This window comes from Pseudophryne corroboree, chromosome 4 (genome assembly GCF_028390025.1).
Source record: "Pseudophryne corroboree isolate aPseCor3 chromosome 4, aPseCor3.hap2, whole genome shotgun sequence".
In the NCBI taxonomy this organism is placed as follows: Eukaryota; Metazoa; Chordata; class Amphibia; order Anura; family Myobatrachidae; genus Pseudophryne; species Pseudophryne corroboree.
Genome location: NC_086447.1, coordinates 707,973,966 through 708,001,625, shown reverse-complemented (window position 1 = coordinate 708,001,625; position 27,660 = coordinate 707,973,966). Strand labels below are relative to the sequence as shown.

The following is a 27,660-nucleotide window of genomic DNA, read 5'->3' as shown; positions in this document are numbered from 1 at the left end:
TAATTGACTCAGGAGGCACTGGCTAGTGCCAGAGCAAGATTTACTTAAAATATATGAGCCAAAGGGTACATGTGGGCATTATACAGAGGTGCAGCAGTATATACTGCTGGAAATTTGGTGAGTTTTGATCAGAGATGTGTGGAAAAGGTAAGCACTGCCTCACCTGTATAGACGTTTTTCTCCGGAGTTTTGACTATAAAAATGATTAGAGTAAAGCAAAGAAGATATTTCTAATATAGTATTTGTATTTTTCATGTACTTTATATAGTCAGAACTCTGTGACAGTAAAGGCTTTGCCTCACCTGTCTCACTCCACCACACGCCACTGAAGCACTGCATAGCGCAATTCAGAGATTATTTTATGCTATTATCTAAAACTGCAAGTGGTACTTGTGTATGGGGAAGTGAACTTAGACAAAAATTGGAGGGTCGTAGTCGAAATTTAGGATTTTTCTGTATTCTGCTACTTGAATAGCCAGATGCTGTAAAAATGCTTTTATGATGAATAAATAATCTTTCACAGCTATTTAAATAGAGACCCATAGCATAGACATAGATGCCTACATAGGATGGCAAAGAGAAAGGTGAATATTAGGTTGGTGAAAAAGACAAATACAAAGATAGTGGCAGAGACACAGAGGCAGAGCAGGCACCCAGACAGAGGATAAGAAAAACTGGAAGGAGGGGGAATGGATGGGGCAGGCATGCCAGGAACTCCTCAAACAGTACAGCTTTGGGTGTTCATCTTAGGGCAGTGGTTTCCAAACTGTTTTGAATCACGGCGCCCTAGCGTATAATAATTTTTTTCACGGCACCTCTAGGCCAAAAGTTTTGTATAGAGAAATTTGGAAAGAAATATTAAAATAAGTAAATTGTGTTTATATGTCATCCGTAGGTTCAACTGAATGTTGAGAGGAAAGATTTGCTTTTGTTTGTCTACATATTTTATGATTGCCACCCACCAGCACTAGTTTTGCCTATTACATTGACCATAAATAATTTGAATTGGTCCTGGACAACAAATCCAAGGCACCCCTGCAACTGCCCTGAGGCACCCCAGGGGCACACAGTTTGGGAACCACTGTCTTAGGGTATTGCTAATGCCAATGAAGGTGGGGGAAAGGGGTATATGGGATGCCCCACAGGAAGGGATAAGTTTAGATGTTAATAAAATAGGAGTATATGAATCTCTGTAATGTCTCTAATCTAACTTACTGTATTCATAGGTTGTAACATCCCTAAAATGTAGCTGAGAAAATTAGTGGAGCACCTTTTTCAATCCAAGAATATATCAACTCAAATTTGATAGGGTATTAGGTAATAATACTGGATGGTTAAAAAAGGGGCTTGCTGGGGCTTGGACTGGATAGCAAAGGAAGAAGTCACTCCTGAAACCTGGCTCTCAAATCTATATTTGCAGGAGATTCTCCTGTCTCCAACTACCTACATTCCCCTTCTTAGTTCCTCTATATACCTAGGAACATTATAGGAGCCCTGGGAGGACTAATTCTGTCTCCAAAAGGCTTTTTGGTCTCTGGGGCCTACCACAGAGCAGAGCCGCGGCGTCCTCACTTTTAGGATCCCGCTGCAAGAGTTTCCCGGAGGCCAGGGCTGATCGCTCCTGTTACCTGACACTCCCAGACCTCCCTCTCCTGCCCAGGAAGCAGCTGTCCATGGTGTACAGGGGCCGGGCAAGTGTGGAGAAGTGACTCTCCGGTGGCTGATCCCCGGTAACGAACTCCCGGATCTCGCACCACCTGCCATCTTGGATGAGGCTGCACTAGCTGGATGCTGCAGCAGTGACTCTGGAACCCACACGCTCAAGAGACACGCTCAAGCCTTCTCTGGGCTGCCAGTCTCAGTGCCCTCCTCCTGCTGACCAAAGGCCTTCCAGGGAGACAACCACATCTGGGGGTGCGTGTGCTTATTCTGGCCATATGGGATAAGGAAGAGCTGGCTTGGTGGATGCAAATGAGCAGCAGGAATTGGGATAAGTCACCAAACCCCCTCCTGACCCATACCTTCCAACATGACCCATTCCATTAGGTACAAAATGCTCTGTTCCTGTACTTACTTTCCAGTGTGGCTCCAGAGGTGGGGCTACACCATAGTCCAAAATTCAGACAGGGAAGCCACACCAACTGCCACCACAAACTGTAAACATTGCCTACCAGGACTTAATGGCAGTTGGTGTGACTCCCCTATTTGAATTTTGGACTGTGCTGCAGCCCCACCTCTGCAACTGCCCCTGGCAAGGATATCCATGAACAGGGCATTTTGTACCTAATGGAATGGGTCATGTTGGAGGGTATGCTGACCCTCTCCCCTGTCTCTTCAGAATACCCCCAGTGCTGCAGTTTATTTTATTAAAGGTGGAAAAAATCTGACCCTGCACATCTTTCACTATTACTACAAGATAAGAGTTACCACGCACTGTTGTAAAAACTACATTACGTAGGATAGATGTGAGAGACTGCCTGTGTTGTGGATTGTCTTGCCAGTAAAAATTTCCTACCACATTCCCTGAACATTATAATTTGGTTATTACTATAATATCACACCTGTTAGCCTAGATCACTTTGGACCTTTATCATTCAGCATTGACTCCTGTACTCCCTCTTGTCCTTTAACTGTAACTACATTACCTTCTCTATAATATAGTCTCAGCAGTCCTGCATGAGAAGCTATTATCTATGTTAGATCAGTCTGCACATATTTCTGCCATATAAACTGCTCCATTAAATGGTACATTGAATCCTGCAGGATTTCTTTAAACTCTCTTCTGTCTGTGGAGAAGATCTGCTCCATGATATAAACACATGGGATAGTTCAGTGTCCGGGGCCCCATCTCAATGCTTAACATACCAATCTAAGTTTGTTTCACACTCCCTACTACAGTGCTCTACCTGACCATGCTCCACTCACATGGAAAGATTTACAGTCTTTATTCCATGAGGTTCAAGAGACAAGATGCTCAATACAAGTGGTGCAAGCTGAAGTACACAAAGCATTCAATTCACTGAAAGCGGAATTAAATGACCTAGGCGACAGAACCAACCAATTGGAGCCCAAGGTAGATGGTGTAATTTTGTCCCAACAAGATTTGGGTGATGAGCTTCAAACTATGAAACGAAGTCCAATATCTTCTAGAATACCAGGAAGACCAAGTGAACAGAGTAAGAAGTAACAACCTCCACAATAGAAGCATGACCCTGGGAGGGAGCCCCGGGCGCTGCGGCCTGCGGGCGTTGCCACAGTCACCCCATAAGCGCCCACCACCCACCCACACCCCACACATTGTTGTTGGTTTTTTGGGGGTGTTTGTAAGTGGCGCTACTATGGGGCAAATCTACTGGGGGCACAACTACAGGTGACACATCTACTGGGGGCATATCTACTGGGGGCATAACTACTGGGATCATAACTACAGGGGGCATAACTGTGACAACAACCCTTCCCTATGAAGCCACACCCCTATTTTTATGCACGCCTTAGGCACACACTAACCCTATTTTGCCTATCTGGGGGCCAAAAGAAACTTTCACCCTGGATGCCACAAGGTCTAGAACTGGCCCTGGTTGAGATGACCTCCCTGAATGATTATCTTAAAAAGTTCTTTTCACATCTATCTGGCTACCCCTGAAAATCATCTCTTGCTTGATAGACCACATAGAGCTCTTTGCCCATGCTAACAGTACTCCTCCTAACCAAGAGATGTCATCTGTATGCTGTCACTACTTTACTGCCAAAGATGATATCCTTCGAAGCTCAGAAGCTTCCTGCAATATCATTTGAAGGTCATACGCTCAGGATATTGCCCCTGCTACACTGATTAAGAGGAAAAACTTTACGCCTATCACCTAACTACTTTGGGACAACAACATTCGCTACAGATGGGGCTTCCGTATCCTTAATAGGCACCAAAATTGTTTCCATTCAGTCAAAAATCTGGAAGAGGCCCATCCTCTGCTGGACTCTTTGGGCCTAACTGTTCCTACCCCGATGAACGACTCGGCCCCTCAGAATCAGGAATCCCACAACACAAAGCCAATATCAACTGCTCATCGTTCCCTGAACCGGGATTGGTCTAAAGTACCCTCTACAAGAAAGTCTGCCCCCCAACCTGATGTTATTTTTATCCTGTATATGTAAAGCCTTTTCTCTTGCAGACATTTTCTTACTTGGCACGGTGTTATATTGAGACTATTTTTTTTTCATGTTTCTGGATGTATCCTTCTTTACCTTTTTGTGCTATTACAGCAAATTACTTTATTCTTGTATTAATAATTGTTAGGTATTTTATTGCCTTCAGATCCTCTCTTGAACGTATTATGTTGTTAATTTATTTATCCACTGTTGGTTGATACTAAAAGTTGATCCTCAATTGATTGGATTACCCTTGAGAGGGACCTGTTCATTATCTCAGTATACTTAAAAGTAGTAGGGAGCAACTTGTCTGTATCGTTTTTCTTTCCTCATTTTTTTTCAGTATAGCTTTATCTATTGGTAATGGCCCTGAGACGGAGGTAATTTTCCAGGGCTACTTCATAGCTAATGCTCTCGAACTGTCCTGGCCATGCTCCCCATTTTGGATTTTGTACCCAAGACTGGTCTTTGTCATCTGGTGATGCTTCTTTATCTCTCTCTGACCAACAAATTAGACCAAATGTAACCCCCTTTGGTCCCCAAATACTGTCTCCCCCAATTTCCCTGTTTTTATCTGTCTTTCTCTTCTTTTTCTTCTTTCTTCAGGATCATTTGTGTCATAATACGAAATGTTGGTATCTCATTTAGTCTGTATTGCTACTCTTGTGGTTTTTCACAGTGATGTGGGATTCCGAGGAAGGAATCGAGGTTGCTCGCAGAAAGAAATGTCATGGCTCTTAGAATCTACTCGCAGAATGTTAAAGGTCTGAACAGCCGTTCAAAATGCACTAAACTTTTTATTACACTTAAACAGTCTAAAAGTGATTTGATCTTTTTGCAGGAAACTCACTTTAAAAAGCCCTTTCACCCAGAACTGAAATCTAAGGCCTTTCCCTTTATCTTTTCATGGTTTCAAGCATAATAACTTTTGACCTATTGAGCTCCCATACAGATAAGGAGGGTAGATGGCTCATCTTGGTAGACAAACTCAATAATACCCTTTGCACACTAGTGAATGTCTATGCCCCTAATCAAAACCAAACCCACTTTTTTAGGAAATTAGTTGCCATCTTAACTAGAATTGCTAAAGGTGAAATAATTATTACTTCTAACTTTAATGAGGTGCTGGAAAGCACTATGGATAGGTTCTCCTCTTCCACTCTTTCTAATCCTAAATTACCTTCTTCTGCTTTGGTAGCTCTACTTTCTCTTCTTAAACACAATTTATTATTTGACTCATTCAGAATTACTGACCTTACGGCTAGGGACTATACATTTTTTATTCTTCAGTACATAAATCCTTTTATAGGATAGATATGATTTTTCTAAGCCGGGACCTCACTTTTAAACTTAAATCTGCTCATATCTACCCCATTATTTGGTCATACCACTGTGCTTTATCTGCTGATCTTATTTCTTGAACTCCTTGCCCTTCTTCTTCTGCTTGGAGGATTACCGACTCTTTACTCCACAACGAAGATTTCTCTGACCAAATCAAAAATTACCTGTCTGAGTATTTTAATTTTAATAACTTACCTGAAACATCTCCAATAATGCTATGGGAAGCCCACAAAGCAATGTTACATGGCCATCTTATCAGTATGGCCTCTAGATATAAGAAAAGCAGGGAATCCCACTTCATTGCTTTGACCTCTAAACTTCAATCAATAGAATGTCAACACAAACTCTCCCCTTCGCAGACAAGTTTAGAACTATTAACTAGAGCTAGGTCGTATGTCTCGCTTTCTCAGAGCGTACAGCCAAAACGCTCCAGAAAGTGAAGCAGACATTCTATGAAAAGATGAAAAGGGCGACAAAGCGGACAAATTGTTAGCATTTAGGCTTAGAACTCAACACTCACAGAACAATATTTTAGCTGTTAACACTAAAGCAGGGAAGCTTTCTTATTCTCCTGAGGTTATTAACTAAGAATTTCAAGATTATTATACCAAACTCTATAACTTAAATGACAATAATATAGTATCTAGACCTTCTGATGCAATGATTTCAGAGTTTCTCCAACTGGCCCACCTTCCTAGTTTGTCACAGCAGGCTTCTACCCAATTGAATCAAGATATTTCTGAGGAAGAGATATCAAAACTACTGAGTGATTAGAAAACATCTAAGGCCCCTGGGCCTGATGACATTTCAGCCTCCTATTATAAGAAAATTGCTCCTATTCTGATCCTTCACCTAAAATTAATGTTTAATGCAGTCTTGCATGGCTCCCCATTTTCTAAAACAACGCTTGAAGCTAAAATAATAGTAATACATAAAGAGGGGAAAGACCCTCAGGAGTGCGCCAGTTATAGACCAATTTCTTTATTGAATCTGGATGTCAAACTGTATGCTAAGGTCTTAGCTATTCAGTTGAATAGTGTTCTACCTGATCTGATACACAATGATCAGGTAGGCTTTATACCAGGACGTCAGGCCAGGAACAACACTAGGAAAGCAATTGATGTCATCCAGATACTTAATAATAGGCAAACTGCCTCTCTATTTCTTTCAATAGATGCTAAAAAGGCGTTTGACCGCATTTCGTGGTCTTTTTTTATTTCAGACCTTGCAGTCATTTGGTATAACTGCAGAGTATTTAATGGCTGTCTTGACTATATACTCTTCCCCGATAGCTAGAGTCCTCACTAACAGTATTTTTTCTGCTCCCTTTCCACTTTCTGATGATACAAGACAAGGGTGCCCACTCTCACCACTGATGTTTGCTTTGGTCATTGAACCATTTGCCGCCATGATTAGACTTTCTGATAAGGTCTGGGAGATGGGAGTAGGCTCCCAAAATTTTAAAATCTCACTGTTCACTGATGATGTTCTACTGTCCCTCAGCCACCCTCAAACATCCCTCCCTGCCCTATATGATATTATAAAAGAGTACGGAAATCTTTCCGGATAAAAAATTATTTTTTCCAAATCAGAAGCCATGCTGTTACATACTTCCAATGAACTAGAGCTCTCACTACACTCTTCTTACCAATTCAATTCACAGGTGCACAAGATTAAATATCTAGGGTATATATTACCTCCCATTATGACTACTTATACACAAAAAACTTCCCTGGTCTACTGTGTAAACTCAAATGCGATCTGAAATTGTGGAAATCTTATATCATATATTGGCTGGGAAGTATTACAGCAATTAAAATGACCTTGATGCCCCAACTTCTCTATCTATTTCAAACCCTGCCAGTCAGAGTACCAGAAAAAATTCTTAGATATCCAAGCTTCTTTTTCAAGATTTGTATGGAATGACAAACCTCCTAGGATAGCTCTTAAAATTCTCAAACTTCCTAGATCAGGAGGTGGGAGAGGTTTTCCTTATGGTAAGTTTTATTTGGCTATCCACTTGAGTCAGGTAGTAGCTTCCTTCGCACCTCCTGCATCTATTGCCTGGATAGATTTGGAAACACTCTCTCTAGGGATCCGCACACTGGCCTCTTTATGGGGACTAGACAAGACCCATAAAAATTCTATGATTAATTTCCTCCCTTCTATTAAATTCCACCTTTCCTTATGGGATATCTTTTCTATCAAATACAAGTTATCCACCTTCCCCTCACCCCTTACCCCCCTATGTTATAATCTGGCCTTCCCACCGGGAGTTTCCCCCAGCAGTTTACACTCTGGTACAAAGCTGGGATTCACTGGGTATCTGACTTCTGTTTTCAGGAGTCATGGGCATCTATAGATGAGATTAAAAGTAAGTTTTCAATTTTAGCTCCCCCTTTCTTTGAATATTTTAAGATTTGCCACTTTCTTATGTCCCTCCCCCAACCTATAACTTGTAGAAAGCTAACCCCTTTTGAGACTGTCTGTGTCAAGAATCCTCTATGCAGAGGAATGATCTCTTATATATACTCAATGTTAATTGAGGTTACCTCTGTCCCGCTGGTTCACCATGAACGGGAGGAGGAGGTGAGGGAGGGGATAGCTAAAATCTCAATCTCCACTCTTATCAAGGAAACTTCCTATAAGCTATATTACAGGTGGTATTATACCCCTGACAAACTATCTAAAATGTTCCCTTCCTCCACCCCTGTATGTTGACGAAACTGGGATAGAGAGAAACCCTCCTCCATATTTGGCGGACCTGTCCTGTCCACACACTGTTCCTTTCTGGGAAAAAGTTCTCGATTTATTGAAATTCCTTTCAGGTCTCCCGCTCTCCCTGGACCCGTGGGTGTTCCTTTTGGCCTGCCCTTTCCAGGACTTAGATTCCCCTCTAAATAAATAATTTTCCCATATTTTGGCTGCAGCTAAGGGGTATATGCAATTGTGGTCGAATTGCCGCAAATGTCGAAAAACGGGGCATTTTCGACACAAAAAATATTCGACAATGCAATACAGTACTTTTCGACAAAAATACGGACTTTTCAGATTCGACTTTTTGAAATTCGACAGTTCACAAATTCGACATGTCTACTATGGTAAAAATGCGGCTTTTCGACAAAAGTATATTCAATTGAAGAATGTCGATTCGACAACAGTGCTTTTCGACAGATATTTCGTCAATTTCATTCCGCCTCTGCTGGCGGAATCTAATAAAAAAAATGTAAAAACTTTTTTAGTGTTTTTTTATATTGCTAATAGCATATCTATTTATATTAGAAGGGATTAGGTACTTGGTTTGTCTATTAGGATTTACAACTATTATTTATATATTTTTGAAAATAATAAAAAATTTTTTAACTGACTAAAATTGAGAGAGCATGGTTTTCAGTGGGAAGGGGTGGGAATGGGTTAAAATTCAGAAAAAAATGCGTGGGGTCCCCCCTCCTAAGCATATCCAGCCTCGGGCTCTTTGAGCCAGTCCTGGTTGTAAAAATACGGGGGGGAAATTGACTGGGGATCCCCCGTATTTTTAGAACCAGCACCGGGCTCTGCGTCCGGTCCTGGTGGAAAAAATACGGGGGACAAAAAGCGTAGGGGCCCCCATATTTTCAACACCAGCACCAGGCTCCACTAGCTGGAGAGATAATGAAACAGCCGGGGGACACTTTTATACCGGTCCCTGCGGCCGTGGCATTAAATACCCAACTAGTCACCCCTGGCCGGGGTACCCTGGAGGAGTGGGAACCCCTTAAATCAAGGGGTCCCCCCTCCAGCCACCCAAGGGCCAGGGGTGAAGCCCAAGGCTGTCCCCCCATCCAAGGGCTGCGGATGGGGGGCTGATAGCCTTGTGTAAAATAAAAGAATATTTTTTTTGCAGAAGAACTACAAGTCCCAGCAAGCCTCCCCCGCAAGCTGGTACTTGGAGAACCAGAAGTACCAGCATGCAGGGGGAAAACGGGCCTGCTGGTACCTGTAGTTCTTCTGCAAAAAAAATACCCAAAGAAAAACAGGACACGCACACCGTGAAAGTAAAACTTTATTACATACATGTCGACACACACATACTTACACGGTGTGCGTGTCCTGTTTTTATTTGGGTATTTTTTTTGCAGAAGAACTACAGGTACCAGCGGGCCCGTTTTCCCCCGCATGCTGGTACTTGTGGTTCTCCAAGTACCAGCTTGCGGGGGAGACTTGCTGGGACTTGTATTTCTTCTGCAAAAAACAATATTCTTTTATTTACACAAGGCTAAGGCTATCAGCCCCCCATCCGCAGCCGTTGGATGGGGGGGACAGCCTCGGGCTTCACCCCTGGCCCTTGGGTGGCTGGGGGGTACCCCTTGATTTAAGGGGTCCCCACTCCTCAGGGGGACCCCGGCCAGGGGTGACTAGTTGGGGATTTAATGCCACGGCCGCAGGGACCGGTATAAAAGTGTCCCCCGGCTGTGGCATTATCTCTCCAGCTAGTGTAGCCCGATGCTGGTGTTAAAAATACGGGGGACCCCTACGCTTTTTGTCCCCTGTATTTTTGCACCAGGACCGGACGCAGAGATCCCCAGTCAATTTTCCCCCTGTATTTTTACAACCAGGACCGGCTCAAAGAGCCCGAGGCTGGTTATGCTTAGGAGGAGGGACCCCACGCAATTTATTTTAGGGTTTTTTAACCATTTTTGTGCCGTTTTAAAAGTCGAATCCAGGACGCACTTATCCGTCAATTGGTCCGTTTTTCGACAGCGGGACTGTCGAATCCGTTTTTTATTAAATATGTCGAATTCCGGCACCCGCTGGCCGGAATTTGACGGTCAAATTGTGTCGAATTTGAAAACGGGCGAAAAAAAGTCGCAATTCGCCCGGAATTGCATATACCCCAATATCTTTAATTGCAAGAAATTGGAAATCTCCTACTACTCCTACTGTTTCTACACTGAATAATTATATTTGGTTAATTGCAAATATGGAGAAGATCACTTATTATCATTATGACTGTTCCCATAAATTTGAGCTTGTGTGGAGCCCTTGGCTACTTACCATGACTAGTCACCCTGTATAAAGGCTGTTTTGCTTGGCTGAAACCTTTCAGACATTGAGAACCTTATAAGCCGTCGCCCTCATTTCGAGTTGATCGCTCACTATCTACTTTTTGCAGCCGTGCAAACACATAGTTGCTGCCCACGGGGGAGTGTATTTTCACTTTGCAAGTGTGCGATCACATGTGCAGCCGAATGGGATGAAAATATTTTTTGCAGTTTCAGAGTAGGTCTGAACTTACTCAGCCCTTGCGATCACTTCAGCCTGTTCTGTCCCGGAATTGATGTCAGACGCCTGCCCTGCAAACGCCTGGACACGCCTGCATTTTCCCCACCACTCCCAGAAAACGGTCAGTTAACACCCATGAACGCCCTCTTTCTGTCAATCTCCTTGCGCTTACCCGTGCGAATGGATTTGTCGCTAGAAGCATTGCACAGCAATGATGCTGTTTGTACCCGTACGACATGCGTGCGCATTGCGGTGCATACGCATGCGCAGTAGTAACCTGATCGGCAGCATGCGATCAACTTGGAAAGACCCCCTTCGACTCATCTGCCTCAGTCATTTAAATTGACCCCATCTCTTTCTTACTCTTTTCTCCCTTTCTCGCCCTGCTTCTTCTAACCTTTCTTTCACTCTTATTTTCTAACTAAAAAGTTTTTTTTCTTTCTCTCCTATATCTATCTATCTATCTATCTATCTATCTATCTATCTATCTATCTATCTATCTATCTAAAATGCATAAGAGTACTGGTTGCATTTATAACTGTATTGCTTTTGTTTACTCTCTTTGAATAAATAGAGAGTTTAAAAAGGAAGGGGGGATGCATGCCATCAAATTATACGTATCTAGGCTAAATTTGATACAATATTGTATTTTTATAAATTTTATATAAAATACTGTAATCAAATAGATAAAAGACAACCCAGTATACTGTGTCTAATTCTAAGATTATGTGTCATTCATAATCCTCATCTATAGTTGTAATCACAATTCCATACAGTACCCAGGCTGGTGTTTCAGTGAGGCAGTTAGTATACACCTATAATTCCCCTGTAGTGGCAGTTATCGTACGTAGTTCACGTTGATTAAGAATACTTCCATGTGGGGTACATTTAAGAAGAGTCAATATGGGGGAGATATGCACATTATGTACACTGATACCGCTTCTCCTTCATATATTACAGTGGGGTTGCATGCTGCATGACAGCGGCACTATGCGTCCCAGTCTATATTTGTGCTGCTATCTAAAAATAGCACACCGATATGCAGGGCAATGTATGAACTAGAGATGAGCGGGTTCGGTTCGTCGAGATCCGAACCCCCCGAACTTCATCGCGCCCGAATGTCATCATCCCGCTGTCGGATTCTCGCGATATTCGTATTCTATATAAAGAGCCGCATGTCGCCACAATTTTTACTCGTGCATTGGAGATTGAACAGAGAGGACGTGGCTGCGTTCTCTCCCTGATAAGCTCCATGTCTGTGCTCAGTGTGCTGCAAATATCTGTGCTCAGTGTGCTGCAAATATCTATGTTCTCTGCCTGAAAACGCTCCATATCTGTGCTCAGTGTGCTGCAAATATCTGTGCTCAGTGTGCTGCATTGTGGGGACCACCAGTATATAATATAATTATAGTAGTACAGTACAGTAGACCATTGCTGTATCTTGCAGCTCTGTGTCAAGTATACTATCCATATCTGTGCTGCATTATTGTGAGCAGTATATAATAGGACAGTGCAGCATTTTGGTGATCAGCAGTGTACATATAGTACAGTACAGTAGGCCAATGCTGTATCTTGCAGCCCTGTGTCACGTATACTATCCATATCTGTGCTGCATTATTGTGAGCAGTATATAGTAGGACAGTGCAGCATTTTGGTGAACAGCAGTATACATATAGTACAGTACAGTAGGCCATTGCTGTATCAAGTATACTATCCATATCTGTGCTGCATTATTGTGAGCAGTATATAGTAGGACAGTGCAGCATTTTGGTGACCAGCAGTAAACATATAGTACAGTACAGTAAGCCATTGCTGTATCTTGCAGCTCTGTCAAGTATACTATCCATATCTGTGCTGCATTATTGTGAGCAGTATGTAGTTGGACAGTGCATCATTTTGGTGGCAAGCAGTATACATATAGTACAGGACAGTAGGCCATTGCTGTATCTTGCAGCTCTGTGTCAAGTATACTATCCATATCTGTGCTGCATTATTGTGAGCAGTATATAGTAGGACAGTGCAGCATTTTGGTGATCAGCAGTATACATATAGTACAGTACAGTAGGCCATTGCTGTATCTTGCAGCTCTGTGTCAAGTATACTATCCATATCTGTGCTGCATTATTGTGAGCAGTATATAGTAGAACAGTGCAGCATTTTGGTGACCAGCAGTATACATATAGTACAAAACAGTAGGCAATTGCTGTATCTTGCAGCTCTGTGTCAAGTATACTATCCATATCTGTGCTGCATTATTGTGAGCAGTATATAGTAGGACAGTGCAGCATTTTGGTGACCCGCAGTATACATATAGTACAGTACAGTAGGCCATTGCTGTATCTTGCAGCTCTGTGTCAAGTATACTATCAATATCTGTGCTGCATTATTGTGTGCAGTATATAGTAGGACAGTGCAGCATTTTAGTGACCAGCAGTATACATATAGGCCCTCATTCCGAGTTGTTCGCTCGCAAGGCGAATGTAGCAGAGTTACACACGCTAAGCCGCCGCCTACTGGGAGTGAATCTTAGCTTCTTAAAATTGCGACCGACGTACGCGCAATATTGCGATTACAAACGAGTTAGCAGTTTCAGAGTAGCTCCAGACTTACTCTGCCTGTGCGATCATTTCAGTGCTTGTCGTTCCTGGTTGACGTCACAAACACACCCAGCGTTCGCCCAGGCACTCCCACCGTTTCCCCGGCCACTCCTGCGTTTTTTCCGGAAACGGTAGCGTTTTCAGCCACACGCCCCTGAAACGCCGTGTATCCGCCCAGTAACACCCATTTCCTGTCAATCACATTACGATCGCCGGAGCGAAGAAAAAGCCGTGAGTAAAAATACTTTCTTCATAGTAAAGTTACTTGGCGCAGTCGCAGTGCGAACATTGCGCATGCGTACTAAGCGGATTTTCACTGCGATGCGATGAAAAATACCGAGCGAACAACTCGGAATGAGGGCCATAGTACAGTACAGTAGGCCATTACTGTATCTTGCAGCTCTGTGTCAAGTATACTATCCATATCTGTGCTGCATTATTGTGAGCAGTATATAGTAGGACAGTGCAGCATTTTCGTGACCAGAAGTATACATATAGTACAGTAGGCCATTGCTGTATCTTGCAGCTCTGTGTCAAGTATACTATCCATATCTGTGCAGCATTATTGTGAGCAGTATATAGTAGGATAGTGCAGCATTTTGGTGACCAGCAGTAGTAGTACAGACAGTACAGTAGGCCATTGCTATTGATATATTTCTGGCATATAATTTCACACATTAAAAAATGGAGAGCAAAAATGTGGAGGGTAAAATAGGGAAAGATCAAGATCCACTTCCACCTCGTGCTGAAGCTGCTGCCACTAGTTATGGCTGAGATGATGAAATGCCATCAACGTCGTCTGCCAAGGCCAATGCCCAATGTCATTGTAGAGAGCATGTAAAATCCAAAAAACAAAAGTTCAGTAAAATGACTCAAAAATCTAAATTAAAAGCGTCTGAGGAGAAGCGTAAACTTGCCAATATGCCATTTACGACATGGAGTGGCAAGGAACGGCTGAGGCCCTGGCCTATGTTCATGGCTAGTGGTTCAGCTTCACATGAGGATGGAAGCACTCATCCTCCCGCTACAAAAATGAAAAGACTTAAGCTGGCAAAAGCACATCAAAGAACTGTGCGTTCTTCTAAATCACAAATCCCCAAGGAGAGTCCAATTATGTTGGTTGCGATGCCTGACCTTCCCAACACTGGACGGGAAGAGGTGGCGCCTTCCACCGTTTGCATGCCCTCTGCAAGCACTGGAAGGAGCACCCACAGTCCAGTTCCTGATAATCAAATTGAAGATGTCACTGTTGAAGTACACCAGGATGAGGATGTGGGTGTTGCTGGCACTGAGGAGGAAATTGACAAGGAGGATTCTGATGGTGAGGTGGTTTGTTTAAGTCAGGCACCCGGGGAGACACCTGTTGTCCGTGGGACGAATATGGCCATTGACATACCTGGTCAAATAACAAAAAAAATCACCTCTTCGGTGTGGAATTATTTTAACAGAAATGCAGACAACAGGTGTTGAGCTGTGTGTTGCCTTTGTCAAGCTGTAATAAGTAGGGGTAAGGACGTTAACCACCTAGGAACATTCTCCCTTATACGTCACCTGGAGCGCATTCATCAGGAGTCATTGACAATTTCCAAAATTTTGGGTAACAGTGGAAGCAGTCCACTGACAACTAAATCCCTTCCTCTTGTACCCAAGCTCCTGCAAACCATACCACCAACTCCCTCAGTGTCAATTTCCTCCTTAGACAGGAACGCCAATAGTCCTGCAGGCCATGTCACTGGCAAGTCTGACGAGACCTCTCCTAACTGGGATTCCTCCGATGGATCTTTGAGTGTAACACCTACTGCTGCTGACGCTGCTGCTGTGGCTGCTGGGAGTCGATTGTCGTCCCAGAGAGGAAGTCGGAAGACCACTTGTACTACTTCCAGTAAGCAATTGACTGTCTAACAGTCCTTTGCAAGGAAGATGAAATATCACAGCAGTCATCCTGCTGCAAAGCGGATAACTCAGGCCTTGGCTGCTGTGTTGGTGTTAAACGTGTGTCCGGTATCCACCATTAATTCACAGGGAATTAGAGAATTTCTTGAGCTAGTATGTCCCGGTACCAAATACCATCTTGGTTCCACTTCTCTAGGCAGGCGATACCGAGAATGTACACAGACGTCAGAAAAAGAGTCACCAGTGTCCTAAAAAATGCAGTTGTACCCAATGTCCACTTAACCACGGACATGTGGACAAGTGGAGCAGGGCAGACTCAGGACTATATGACTGTGACAGCCCACTGGGTAGATGTATTGCCTCCCGCAGCAAGAACAGCAGCGGCGGCACCAGTAGCAGCATCTCGCAAATGCCAACTCGTTCCTAGGCACGTCCCATGTTTTGCACATACATTGAATTTGGTGGTGCAGAATTTTTTAAAAAAAATGACAGGGGTGTGCAAGAGATGCTGTGGGTGTCCCGAAGAATTGCGGGCCACTTTCGGCATTCAGCCACCGCGTGCCGAAGACTGGAGCACCAGCAAACACTCCTGAACCTGCCCCACCATCATCTGAAGCAAGAGGTGGTAACGATGTAGAATTCAACCCTCTATATGCTTCAGAGGATGATGTAGCAGCAAAAGGCCATTCAAGCCTATACATCTGCCTACGATATAGGCAAAGGAGGGGGAATTCACCTGACTCAAGCACAGTGGAGAATGATCTCAACGTTGTGCAAGGTTCTGCAACCCTTTGAACTTGCCACACGTGAAGTCAGTTCAGACACTGCCAGCCTGAGTCAGGTCATTCCCCTCATCAAGCTTTTGCAGAAGCAGCTGGAGAGATTGAAGGAGGAACTAAAATGGAGCGATTTCGCTAGGCATGTGGGACTTGTGGATGGAGCCCTTAATTCGCTTAACCAGGATTCACGGGTGATCAATCTGTTGAAATCGGAGCACTACATTTTGGCCACCGTGCTTGATCCTAGGTTTAAAGCCTACGTTTTATCTCTCTTTCTGGCAGAAACAAGTCTGCAGATGTTCAAAGACCTGCTGGTGAGACACTTGTCAACTCAAGCAGAACGTGACCCGTCAACAGCTCCTCCTTCACATTCTCCCGCAACTGGGGCTGCGAGGAAAATGCTAAGAATTCCGAGTCCACTCGCTGGCAGTGATGCAGGGCAGTCTGGAGCGAGTGCTGACATCTGGTCCGGACTGAAGGACCTGCCAACGATTACTGACATGTCGTCTACTGTCACTGCATATGATTCTGTCACCATTGAAAGAATGGCGGAGGATTATATGAGTGACCACATCCAAGTAGGCACGCCAGACGTCCGTACGTATACTGGCAGGAAAAAGAGGGAATTTGGAGGCCTTTGCACAAACTGGCTTTATTTTACCCAAGTTGCCCCCCCTCCAGTGTGTACTCCGAAAGAGTGTTTAGTGCTGCCGGTCACCTTGTCAGCGATCGGCGTACAAAGTTACTTCCAGAAAATGTGGAGAAGATGATGTTCATCAAAATAAATTATAATCAATTCCTCCGTGGAGACATTCACCATCAATTGCCTCCAGAAAGTACACAGGGACCTAAGATGGTGGATTCCAGCGGGGACAAATTAATACTCTGTGAGGAGGGGGATGTACACAGTGAAAAGGGGTGAGGAATCGGAGGATGATGATGAGGTGGACATCTTGCCTCTGTAGAGCCAGTTTGCGCAAGGAGAGATTGATTGCTTCTTTTTTGGTGGGGGCCCAAATCAACCAGTCATTTCAGCCACAGTTGTGTGGCAGACCCTGTGGCTGAAATGATAGGTTTGTTAAAGTGTGCATGTCCTGTTTATACAACATAAGGGTGGGTGGGAGGGCCAATGGACAATTCCATCTTGCACCACTTTTTTATTTTATTTATCGTTGCATCATGTGATGTTTGGGGACAATTTTTTTAAGTGCCATCCTGTCTGACACTGCAGTGCCACTCCTAGATAGGCCAGGTGTTTGTGCCGCCCACTTGGGTCGCTTAGCTTAGTCATCCAGCGACCTCGGTGCAAATTTTAGGACTAAAAATAATATTGTGAAGTGTGAGGTGTTCAGAATAGACTGGAAATGAGTAGAAATTATGGTTATTGAGGTTAATAATACTATGGGATCAAAATTACCCCCAAATTCTATGATGTAAGCTGTTTTTGAGGGTTTTTTGAAAAAAAACACCCGAATCCAAAACACACCCGAATCCGACAAAAAAATTTCAGGGCGGTTTTGCCAAAACGCGTCCGAATCCAAAACACGGCTGCGGAACCGAATCCAAAACCAAAACACAAAACCCGAAAATTTCCGGTGCACATCTCTAGTATGAACAGTCAGTAGCACTGGCAGTTGCATCGACAGATTCAGGTATCTTTGCCCTATCTCCTCAGCAGGGACACGCTGTGGAATGCTGTCCAGTGCACAATAAGATTTTATAGTCTCAAAACCTTCAAGCGTTCCCTGAAAACTCACCTCTTCAGGCAAGCTTATCAAATTCTGGAACTGCCCACATAACCTACATAAACTTTCCTATCCAATTACTTCCCCACTGTAGGGTCCACACATATCCTCACACACAGTATTTTATGATTATTCACTTTCACATCCTCCTAACCCCAGGCCTACATTTCTGTGTTACCATATCATACAGCCCACCACAAAACTTTGCAATCTGGTGGAACATTGGGCCTAATTCAGACCTGATCGCTAGGGTACATTTTTTTACATCCCTGCGATCAGGTAGTCACTGCCTACAGGCGAGGGGGAAATCATTGTGCAGATGTGCGATCGCATGTGCAGAGCTGCACAAACAAAAGTTTGTGCAGTCTCTTCACAGCCCAGGACTTACTCAGCCGCTGTGATGAAACCTTCCTTCCAAATGCCTGGATCCTCTTGCATTTTTCCGGACACTCCTGTAAAACGGTCAGTTGCCACCAACAAATGGCCTCTTCCTATGAGTCACCTTGCGATCACCCATGCCATCGCTTTGTTCGCACCATCCTGTCGCTGCACACCAACGCGCCTGTGCATTGCGGTGCATACGCATGCGCAGTTCAGACCCGATCACCAGCTGTGCGAAAATGCACAGCAGCGATCGGGTCTGAATTAGGCCCATTATGCAATAGATAACATCCATCCTTGTGTATCAATGCCTACTTCCATATAGATTGTAATCTAGTGAGCAGGGCCTTCCTTCCTCTATGACGGTCTTTTATTTCCCAGATTTGTTTTTTCACTGTCGTTTCCAATTGTTTTGTTTTATGATATCACTGTGTCCAACTGTAAAATGCAATGGAATTTGCTTCTCTATATAAGAAACTGTTAGTAAAAAAATAAATCCTAATCAGAACTAAGCTGATGTGCTGTGCTCTCTAGCGGGGATAACTGGAAGGAGGAGGGTGGGTTTTCACTCCCCTGCTGCAGCAAATGAGATGTTCTTACATCTCGTCAATGTACCTTCCTGTTTTGCCTCGATAATGAGGCGAAGCAGGAAGAGCTGTAGCTGCACAATGTGTTCAGCTATAGTATATCTACCCCTGTATGTACTCTAGTATAGCTATTTTCCTTCATATACTGATGCCTGGTTTTCAGAAGAGTCCCATATAAGCTTAGTAGAGCGGGTGCTAGCTGAAAGATGTGCCACTCACTGGCTTTAAAGTAAAGCTGATGGTTCGTTCCCCAGACAAAGGAGTATCAGTATAGTCACAAATTGCAAATATGCGCACACACTGAGATCATGCAGGGTCAATAGTCAAATCCTTAAAGACCTTGCTTCCTCAATTGATCCATAGCAGATATTCAGTTCCTTTAAAGGATTTCCTCAGAAATCACTATTCCTCTTCTTTCCTTCAAAAGAACAAGAATGGAGGGATATATATAGTGTAGTACAGTTTTATTGATGCATAAAAACAACTAAAATTTCACTGCAATCAGTTCCACCAACATTTATGGGGCAAATGTGCGTACCAGAATAAGTGGGGTGACCAGTGAAGGCTACCCTGAAGTGCTTGTGAGATGTATATACAGGTACCTCCGGGAAATCAGCACCGTTTCACCTCATTCTCCAACACTCCTGGAGTGTTGGAGCCAGAGGTGAAACGGTGCTGATTTCCCGAAGCTGAAAAAATCCATAGGCCTATTGTGAAAAATGGGGAGGTGTGATCAGTGTTGTGTGGGTGTGGTGAGATCCATGTGGGTGTGTACATCCCCTACACTATCAGGTCCAATGTCTCCCTTAATATGTGTAAATATATAAAATTGCATAATTTAAATATAGAAATGCAATCTTAATAGTTATGATTTATGGCCGAACATGTGGCCAGCTGGTGGCTAGTTATGATGATGGGCCTTTTTTTATGAGGAGGCCTGGAGCTGGAGCTCCATCCGCCCCATTGTTAATCTGGCCCTGAGTGTGATGCAACCCCCAGTGGCTTTCTTCAGGGTTATAAAGAATAGGGACCCTGCAATCCACTCTCCCATAATAATCCCCTGATCTTCATCACCAAAGGGCTGCTGATTTTATCATTCAAGAGCTGCATGCATTAGTTTTTAAAAGTATTCAATTATTTTTGCTTTATGGTATCAATGTCATTATATAATACAATGCATTATTTATCCTTTTATTATTATTAATTTATGTGCAGTTGGTACTTTTTTCAGTTAACGCAGGATCATTTTATATATACATATATATATATATGTGTGTGTGTGTGTCTATGTGTGTGTGTGTGTGTATATATATATATATATATATATATATATATATAATCTCCTATATAATTGCCCAGATCTTTCACTCTGTGACTGTGTGGATAACACTGTGCGTGGATAGGACCTCTCATTGGGTTAGCAGCAGGTCTATTACACCCAGCCCACAGCTGATTGGATGAGAAATGCCCTCCAACACAGGTTACATCCAATGGGAGGTTCTGCCCTTTGGCTGCTGTGTGTTCACAGAGCAGGATTAACAATGGGGCTGATGGAGCTGCAGCTTCAGGTCCACACCCCGAAAGAGGCCCACAGCATCTGCAGCAACATACCCTCCAACAAGTTACACATAAAGGGGGTTATTCTGAGTTGATCGCACGCTACCGATTTTCACTGTGCTGTGATCAGGTCTCTACTGCGCATGCGTATGCACCGCAATGCGCATACGCGTCGTACGGGTACAATTCGGATCGTATCTGAGCATCTGATGTAACGAGGAATCCATACGCACAGCCGATCGCAAAGAGATTGACAGGAAGAAGGAGTTTATGGGTGTCAACTGACCGTTTTCTGGGAGTGGTTGGAAAAACGCAGGCGTGTCCAGGCGTTTGGAGGGCGGGTGTGTGACGTCAATTTCGGCACCAAAAAGACTGAAGTGATCACAAGGGCTGAGTAAGATCAGACCTACTCTGAAACTGCACAAAATGTTTTTGTAGGGCTCGGCTGCACAAGCGTTCGCACACTTGCAAAGCAAAAAAACACTCCCCTGTGGGCGGCGACTATGCGTTTGCACTGCTGCTAAAAACAGCTAGCGAGTGATCAACTCGGAATGAGGACCAAAAATCTCTACAAATGCGAAAAGGGGGCTTGGCCACGGGTACAGAGGCGTGGCCACGCCCCTTTTCCTATACTTTCAATGGTAGTTTGGAGAGCCAAAAATCGGTACTGACCATAAAAAAAGGCACTGCATCTGCAGCAAGTCTCTGCGCTGTAGATAGGGAAAAATCCTTTTACTGCAGCGTCCTATGGGGGTCATTTTGAGTTGATCACACGTAGCAACTTTTTGCTGCCCGCGCAATCAACTAGACGCCGCCTATGGGAGAGGGTTTTTTGATATAGCAAGGCTGTGAACCCTGGTGCAGCCAAGCTATGCAAAAACATTTTGTGAAGTTTCTGAGTAGCTCTGGAGTTACTTACCCACTGCGATGTCAGCCTGTCAGGTCCCGGAATTGATGTCAGACACCCGCCCTGCAAACGCCTGGACACGCCTGCGTTTGCTGCACCACTCCCAGAAAACTGTTAGTTGACGCCCCAGGAATGCGTTCCTCCTGTCAATCTTCTTGCCATCACGGCAGTGATCGCTTTCTTCGTTATTCTTGTCGTTGCACAGCAACGGCTGTCGCTGGGCAACAGCGCATGTGCATGCGCAGAACCGACCCATTCTCACCACTATGAAAAACAGCAGCGTGTGAACGGGTCGGAATGACCCCTTATGTCCTGCTGCCAGTCCGCCTGTCTCCACCATCATGAACAATCCCCACTCCCTAGCCGTGGAACAAAAGCTGCTGCGGATATCGGCATAGATATGTATGAAAGCGGCGCAGCGGAAGGCTTTCATAGCCTTCCCTGCACCGCATACTTTCTGAGCCCTGGAGCCTCCTCTGCTGTTGATGTCACAGAAGTGCCTCCCTGCCACAGCCGCGCTCAGATCCCCAGAGGCCCTGACTCCACAACACAGCACCTGGGCTGCCGGCCTGGAAGCCCCAAGATGGCTAATGTAATGGATAGAGTGGGTGATATTGTGGAGAATGTCTGGACGGTGAATCAATGTAAAAGGTGACAGTGCTGTGCAGTGCAGTGGGTGTGCATTGTCACTGACACTGCACAGCACTCTCACCTTTTACATTGATTCAGCCAGTCAGTTCTGCCAGCCAGTCAATATTGTTAGCGCATGTGTCCCAACGAGCTGCATTACAGGGAAGTAGATGTACTAAGTAAACTACAGCTCCCAGCAGCCCTTAACGCCAAAGCATTCCGGCGCTAAGGCCTCCTGGGAGCTGTAGTTTATTGAGTGCATCTTCCTCCATGTAATGCGGCGCGTTGAGACACCGGCGCTAACAATAGTGACTGGCTGCTTGACTGCTGTGAGAGTCTCCGGGAGAGCCACTGCCAAAGGGACGACAGCAGCTTAGCTGCTTCCAGGAGGAGAAGCATTACCCGCCCCTCCCCCACTCACAGTACCTTCGGGCCCCATCTGTGGCACCCCCACACCCCCATCTACCACCCGTGGTGGCTCCGGACCCCCACCCGCAGCACCCCAGCACCTTCCCCTCCCACACCCGCCCCTCCCCCACCCACGGCACCCCCGCACCCGTGGAGGCTCCAGACCCCCACCCGCAGCACCCATTCCTCCCCAACCCATGGCACCACTGCACCAGCCCCTCCGCCACTCCAAGACCCCTCCCCCATCTGCGTCTCCCCCACACCCGCCACTCCCACAACCACAGCACCTACTAGGTGATTCATCAGGCCCTGCATGCACTGTTCACGTCGTTGCAAGGGGCTACAACTCCTTAACCATCACAGGCCCTTTGTCCGTGCAATATTTAACCACTCACACAATTATGATTGGAGGTAATACTCCATATAATACAAATATTGCATGCCACAAGGGCGTGCAAAGGTTATGGGGCGTAGCCCCTTATGATAGTGTGAAGAGCGCCCATATGCGTAGGTCAGAGGGGAGGGGGGAATTATGTTATTTTATAAAAAACAATAATAGGCTGAACCAGTAAAGGGGTAACGCTGTGTGCGGTCTTCCTGCCATAATGTTCCACAAACTGGTCAGCCCAGGGCTAAAATTCCTTACAAAGTTGAGACCCAAAAACAAAATGGGTTCTCCCTTCCATGGGACAACCAGCAGGCTATTCCTCACACCCTTGGGTGATGGGTGCAAGGTTAATGGTTTATAAATAGTCAAAAATATTATTTGTTACAGGGGGCCTTTAAGCCCCAGCAAGATTTGACCCGGCAAGATGGCACTTTTGAAATCAGAGGTGCCAACATGCCCAGACATTAAAGACCTGCTTGAACCTGTTCTCTGCCTGCAAAGAGAACATTAAGATAAAGACAAGACACGTACACCACAAGTTTTATGCCTTTATTGACTCCTACACACAGCAATAATTTTTCAATTTAATACTCATATGCCTTCATTCAGCATTAGAAGTATTATACTCAGCAGCAGCGGCAGTTTGGAGATGTCAGAAACTCCCTCAGTAAGGAGTTATATACAGTACATAATGCAGTGTGGGGTTATCTTGAATTTTTTATTTCTGAGAGGAAAGATCAGTTGTCACTTTGAGTGCCTGAAACAGACGTGGGGGTTTATATCTAGAATATTGGCTATTAGAGCATTAAGATGCTGATTGAAAAATGGAAACGCCAGTCTTTTTAAAAAAAAAGTTTTTTTTACTGTAATATATATATATATATATATATATATATATATATATATATATATATATATAAACTAAAAGAATGTCTGGCACTCCAAATAGATCACACAGCTACTGTGGTGCAGTTCTGTGGGAATTTGCATGTACCAGAAGATTGAGCTGCACTCACAGACTTGTAACAAAGCATAAATCCCCGGCGAAGACAAAGAGTCAGACAACCAGGGTACTGTTCCAACGTTTCATGTCTATTTACGACATTTTGTCAAGGATAAACAAGACATACAGATACAACTATCTTAAATAGACACTCACCCAAACAAGTGTGCTCGTTGCCGTCCCGCTCCGTGCCGCGGCGCCATGACGTCATTCTCCCGCGACTCTTTTTGAAGCAAAAGGCGTCCCCTACACTTTAAGAACTTCAGACATAACCTGGCCAGTTTAAAATACAAGATGATTGACCATGTACCCCTCAGTAATAGAGGGGGAGATAGGGGACGCCTTTTGCTTCAAAAAGAGGCTATGTGGATTGACAAACTGCAAACTCTTCATCCGCTAGGGCTCAATGATCATTGTTCATTTAACTGTTTTATTTAATCTTAATATGTGCATATTAGCCAATAGTATCAGCTAACTATTTGTCTTTAGTGGTACAGATTCATTCAATCAGTGTTATGCCCCTCGGATTGGCCTGCAGCTGACGGACTATGCTTGTTATGCTTTTAGTGTTTTTTGTTTACACGTCTCTATGGTGATGAGTACACTGTAGCCGCTCGCTTCCGTTGCCGTGGGCCGGCACGTCAGCGCGAGTCGCGGGAGAATGACGTCATGGCGCCGCGGCACGGAGCGGGACGGCAACGAGCACACTTGTTTGGGTGAGTGTCTATTTAAGATAGTTGTATCTGTATGTCTTGTTTATCCTTGACAAAATGTTGTAAATAGACATGAAACGGAACAGTACCACGGTTGTCTGACTCTTTGTCTTCGCCGGGGATTTATGCTTTGTTACAAGTCTGTGAGTGCAGCTCAATCTTCTGGTACATATATATATATATATATATATATATATATACACACAGAGTAAAAACCACAGCACTCACCGCACCAGAAGCGGGGCACAGCTATGCACTTACCACTCACAGGGTGGGGTGCATGTAACACTGCACTCTCCACCACAGAAGCGGGGTACACAGCTGTACTTACCACTCACAGGGCGGGGTGCATGTAGCCCATGACCACATCGCTCTAATAAATACAAACAGAGAACCCAGCACTCACCAAAGTAAACTCACTTATCCTCAACAATTCAATAAATAAATGATGGGGGTTTAGTTGGTGGATTGGCCAATGCACGGAAGCCTGTATACCGATTCAAGGTACCCCACCTTCATACAGGTCCTACACTATCACAGAGTCTTAAAACCTGACTACCACACTGCTGCATCATCTGCCTGCTAGATGTAATGTGTACCTGCCACAGACTTTATGGCTTTTAAAAGGCACACTAGTCACCTATTGCACTGGCTCAAAGATGATTGCTAAAAAACAGCTGAGACAGGTTCAGGATAATGAAGTCCACACAGGGGTGCATGAGAAAGCTAGTGGCCACGGTTAATAAGAGCTAACCATAGATTAACCCCTTCATATACACACAGAGTAAAAACCACAGCACTCACCGCACCAGAAGCGGGGCACAGCTATGCACTTACCACTCACAGGGTGGGGTGCATGTAACACTGCACTCTCCACCACAGAAGCGGGGTACACAGCTGTACTTACCACTCACAGGGCGGGGTGCATGTAGCCCATGACCACATCGCTCTATAGCCCGGTGAGTGCTGTGGTTTTTACTCTGTGTGTATATGAAGGGGTTAATCTATGGTTAGCTCTTATTAACCGTGGCCACTAGCTTTCTCATGCACCCCTGTGTGGACTTCATTATCCTGAACCTGTCTCAGCTGTTTTTTAGCAATCATCTTTGAGCCAGTGCAATAGGTGACTAGTGTGCCTTTTAAAAGCCATAAAGTCTGTGGCAGGTACACATTACATCTAGCAGGCAGATGATGCAGCAGTGTGGTAGTCAGGTTTTAAGACTCTGTGATAGTGTAGGACCTGTATGAAGGTGGGGTACCTTGAATCGGTATACAGGCTTCCGTGCATTGGCCAATCCACCAACTAAACCCCCATCATTTATTTATTGAATTGTTGAGGATAAGTGAGTTTACTTTGGTGAGTGCTGGGTTCTCTGTTTGTATATATATATATATATATATATATATATATATGCAGTACCAGTCAAATGTTTGGACACACCTTTTAGTTCAATGGTTTTTATTTAAATTGAATATTTTCTACATTGTAGATTAATACTGTAAAAATCAAAACTATGAAAGACCATATATGGAATTGTGTTGTAAACTCTGCAGTCCAACTCATCCCAAACCATCTCAATTTGGGTTTAGGTCGGGAGATTGTGGAGGCCAGGTCATCTGACGAGAGAGAGAGAGAGAGAGAGAGAGAGAATTATACACAGTGTGGCAGAGACAGCATTTTCCCATGTGAAAGTAATGTGGAGGATCCAGACCAGGTTTTGGAAGCAGTAGCAAAATCCCAGGTGTGTGATCAGCAGCACCTGGGATCTCCTGATATAAGGGTTTCCAGGGCAGAGTCACCTTGCTCCTAATGGCAGTTAGTGTCCAGGTGATAGGCCGGGTTGTGTGGGTTAGACTAGGGACCACTGGAGACTATCAAGAGTCTGCTATGCTGAGTGTGCCTGTATGGTACTGCCTGTAATACCGAATGCATATGGACTTAACTTGCTCTATGATAACCTGCTGTTCAAAATAAACACAAAGTGTTCATCTGAGTTCCCGTGTATGTGATCCCTGTCACAATATATATATATATATATATATATACATAATACATATATATATATATATATATATATATAGATATATAGATATATATATTAATACTTATAGGTATTATGATATTTGACAAGCTTTATGTATGTACCGTGTACACTTTGGGCATGTAACTGTTTAATATTATTTACTACTGTAGCAACTTAAACACATACCATTGACCAAAAGTAAAAAAAAAAAAAAAAAGTAACTTTTTATTTGTAGATGTTATATAAAGGTTAAGGGCATGAATCAAACAACAGTGAATGAATCTGTAAATCTGGGACTTCTCACTCCTTTTGCTGACATTAAATTTGTATAGATGGATAATGTTGGTATTGATTAATAACTATATCAACAGCATGTGTACTGTAGACACATATAAATAGTCTGGTACTGTACATTCCATTTGAAAAACTATAATGTTGCTATCAGCTGCATAAGAAACACAATATTAAACCTCTATTTCTATTTCCTTTCCAGACATTTCCATTTATTTTCATTTGAGAAGTGATTGAATTTCTGCAAAAATATTATATAAATAGTTAGATTAAATATATGACATAGATGTCACTGTGATGTGTACGAAAGTTACTAGCATGCATTTAATCACTTGTCACTGCTAATGTAATATTATTTGCTTTCTAATTTATTATGAAATCTGAATGTCATCCCATGTCACTGACAGGCTCACAGCTACATCGCTGGCTGCTAGTAAAATAAACTTTTATTTACTATATTACACAAAAGGATCACAGAACACTTCGGGGAACAGATTAAACAATTTATAAAGCAGTCTATAACCAGACACTGTTGATTATATGTTTTATTTATCTGCACCTCTTATATTCAATTCACCAAACACAAATTTAATAATTTAAAATAAATATACAGTATTTTCTAATTTTTCATAGGGGAGCAGTCCATTTCACTGATGTTTGTGAGTTACCCTCCAAGAAGTTTTAACAACGAGCTCTATGGTTGGTACACAGGATCCAAAATGTTAATTTCAGTAAGTATTACAGGTATTTTATTTTCAATATACACGTACAATCTTGAAGCATTGTGTATTATATGTACATACATCACTTCTAATAGATGTTATGTGACCTCATCATAGATGAGCTCATGAGTCAAATGTATAATGAATAACACTCTCTTATTGCTGGTTATAAAGACTGCACTGAGGCACACCATGACTTTACAATCACAAAAGGAAGATCTAAACAAAATAGCATAGTTCTGAATTACTGCTATAAAGCTTTATGGATGGGATTACAACTGACTAA

General features: G+C 43.7%; 1 protein-coding gene across 1 annotated transcript in view; it reads left to right on the top strand.

Moving 5' to 3' along the window:
• The window catches only part of LOC134910984 (proton-coupled folate transporter-like), a 668,553-nt gene that overhangs the window by 337,693 nt on the left and 303,200 nt on the right, over positions 1-27,660 (top strand). The window contains exon 5 of the mRNA XM_063919378.1: positions 27,286-27,383. Coding sequence (XP_063775448.1) covers positions 27,286-27,383 — 98 coding nt within the window. The remainder of the gene's footprint in view (positions 1-27,285; positions 27,384-27,660) is intronic.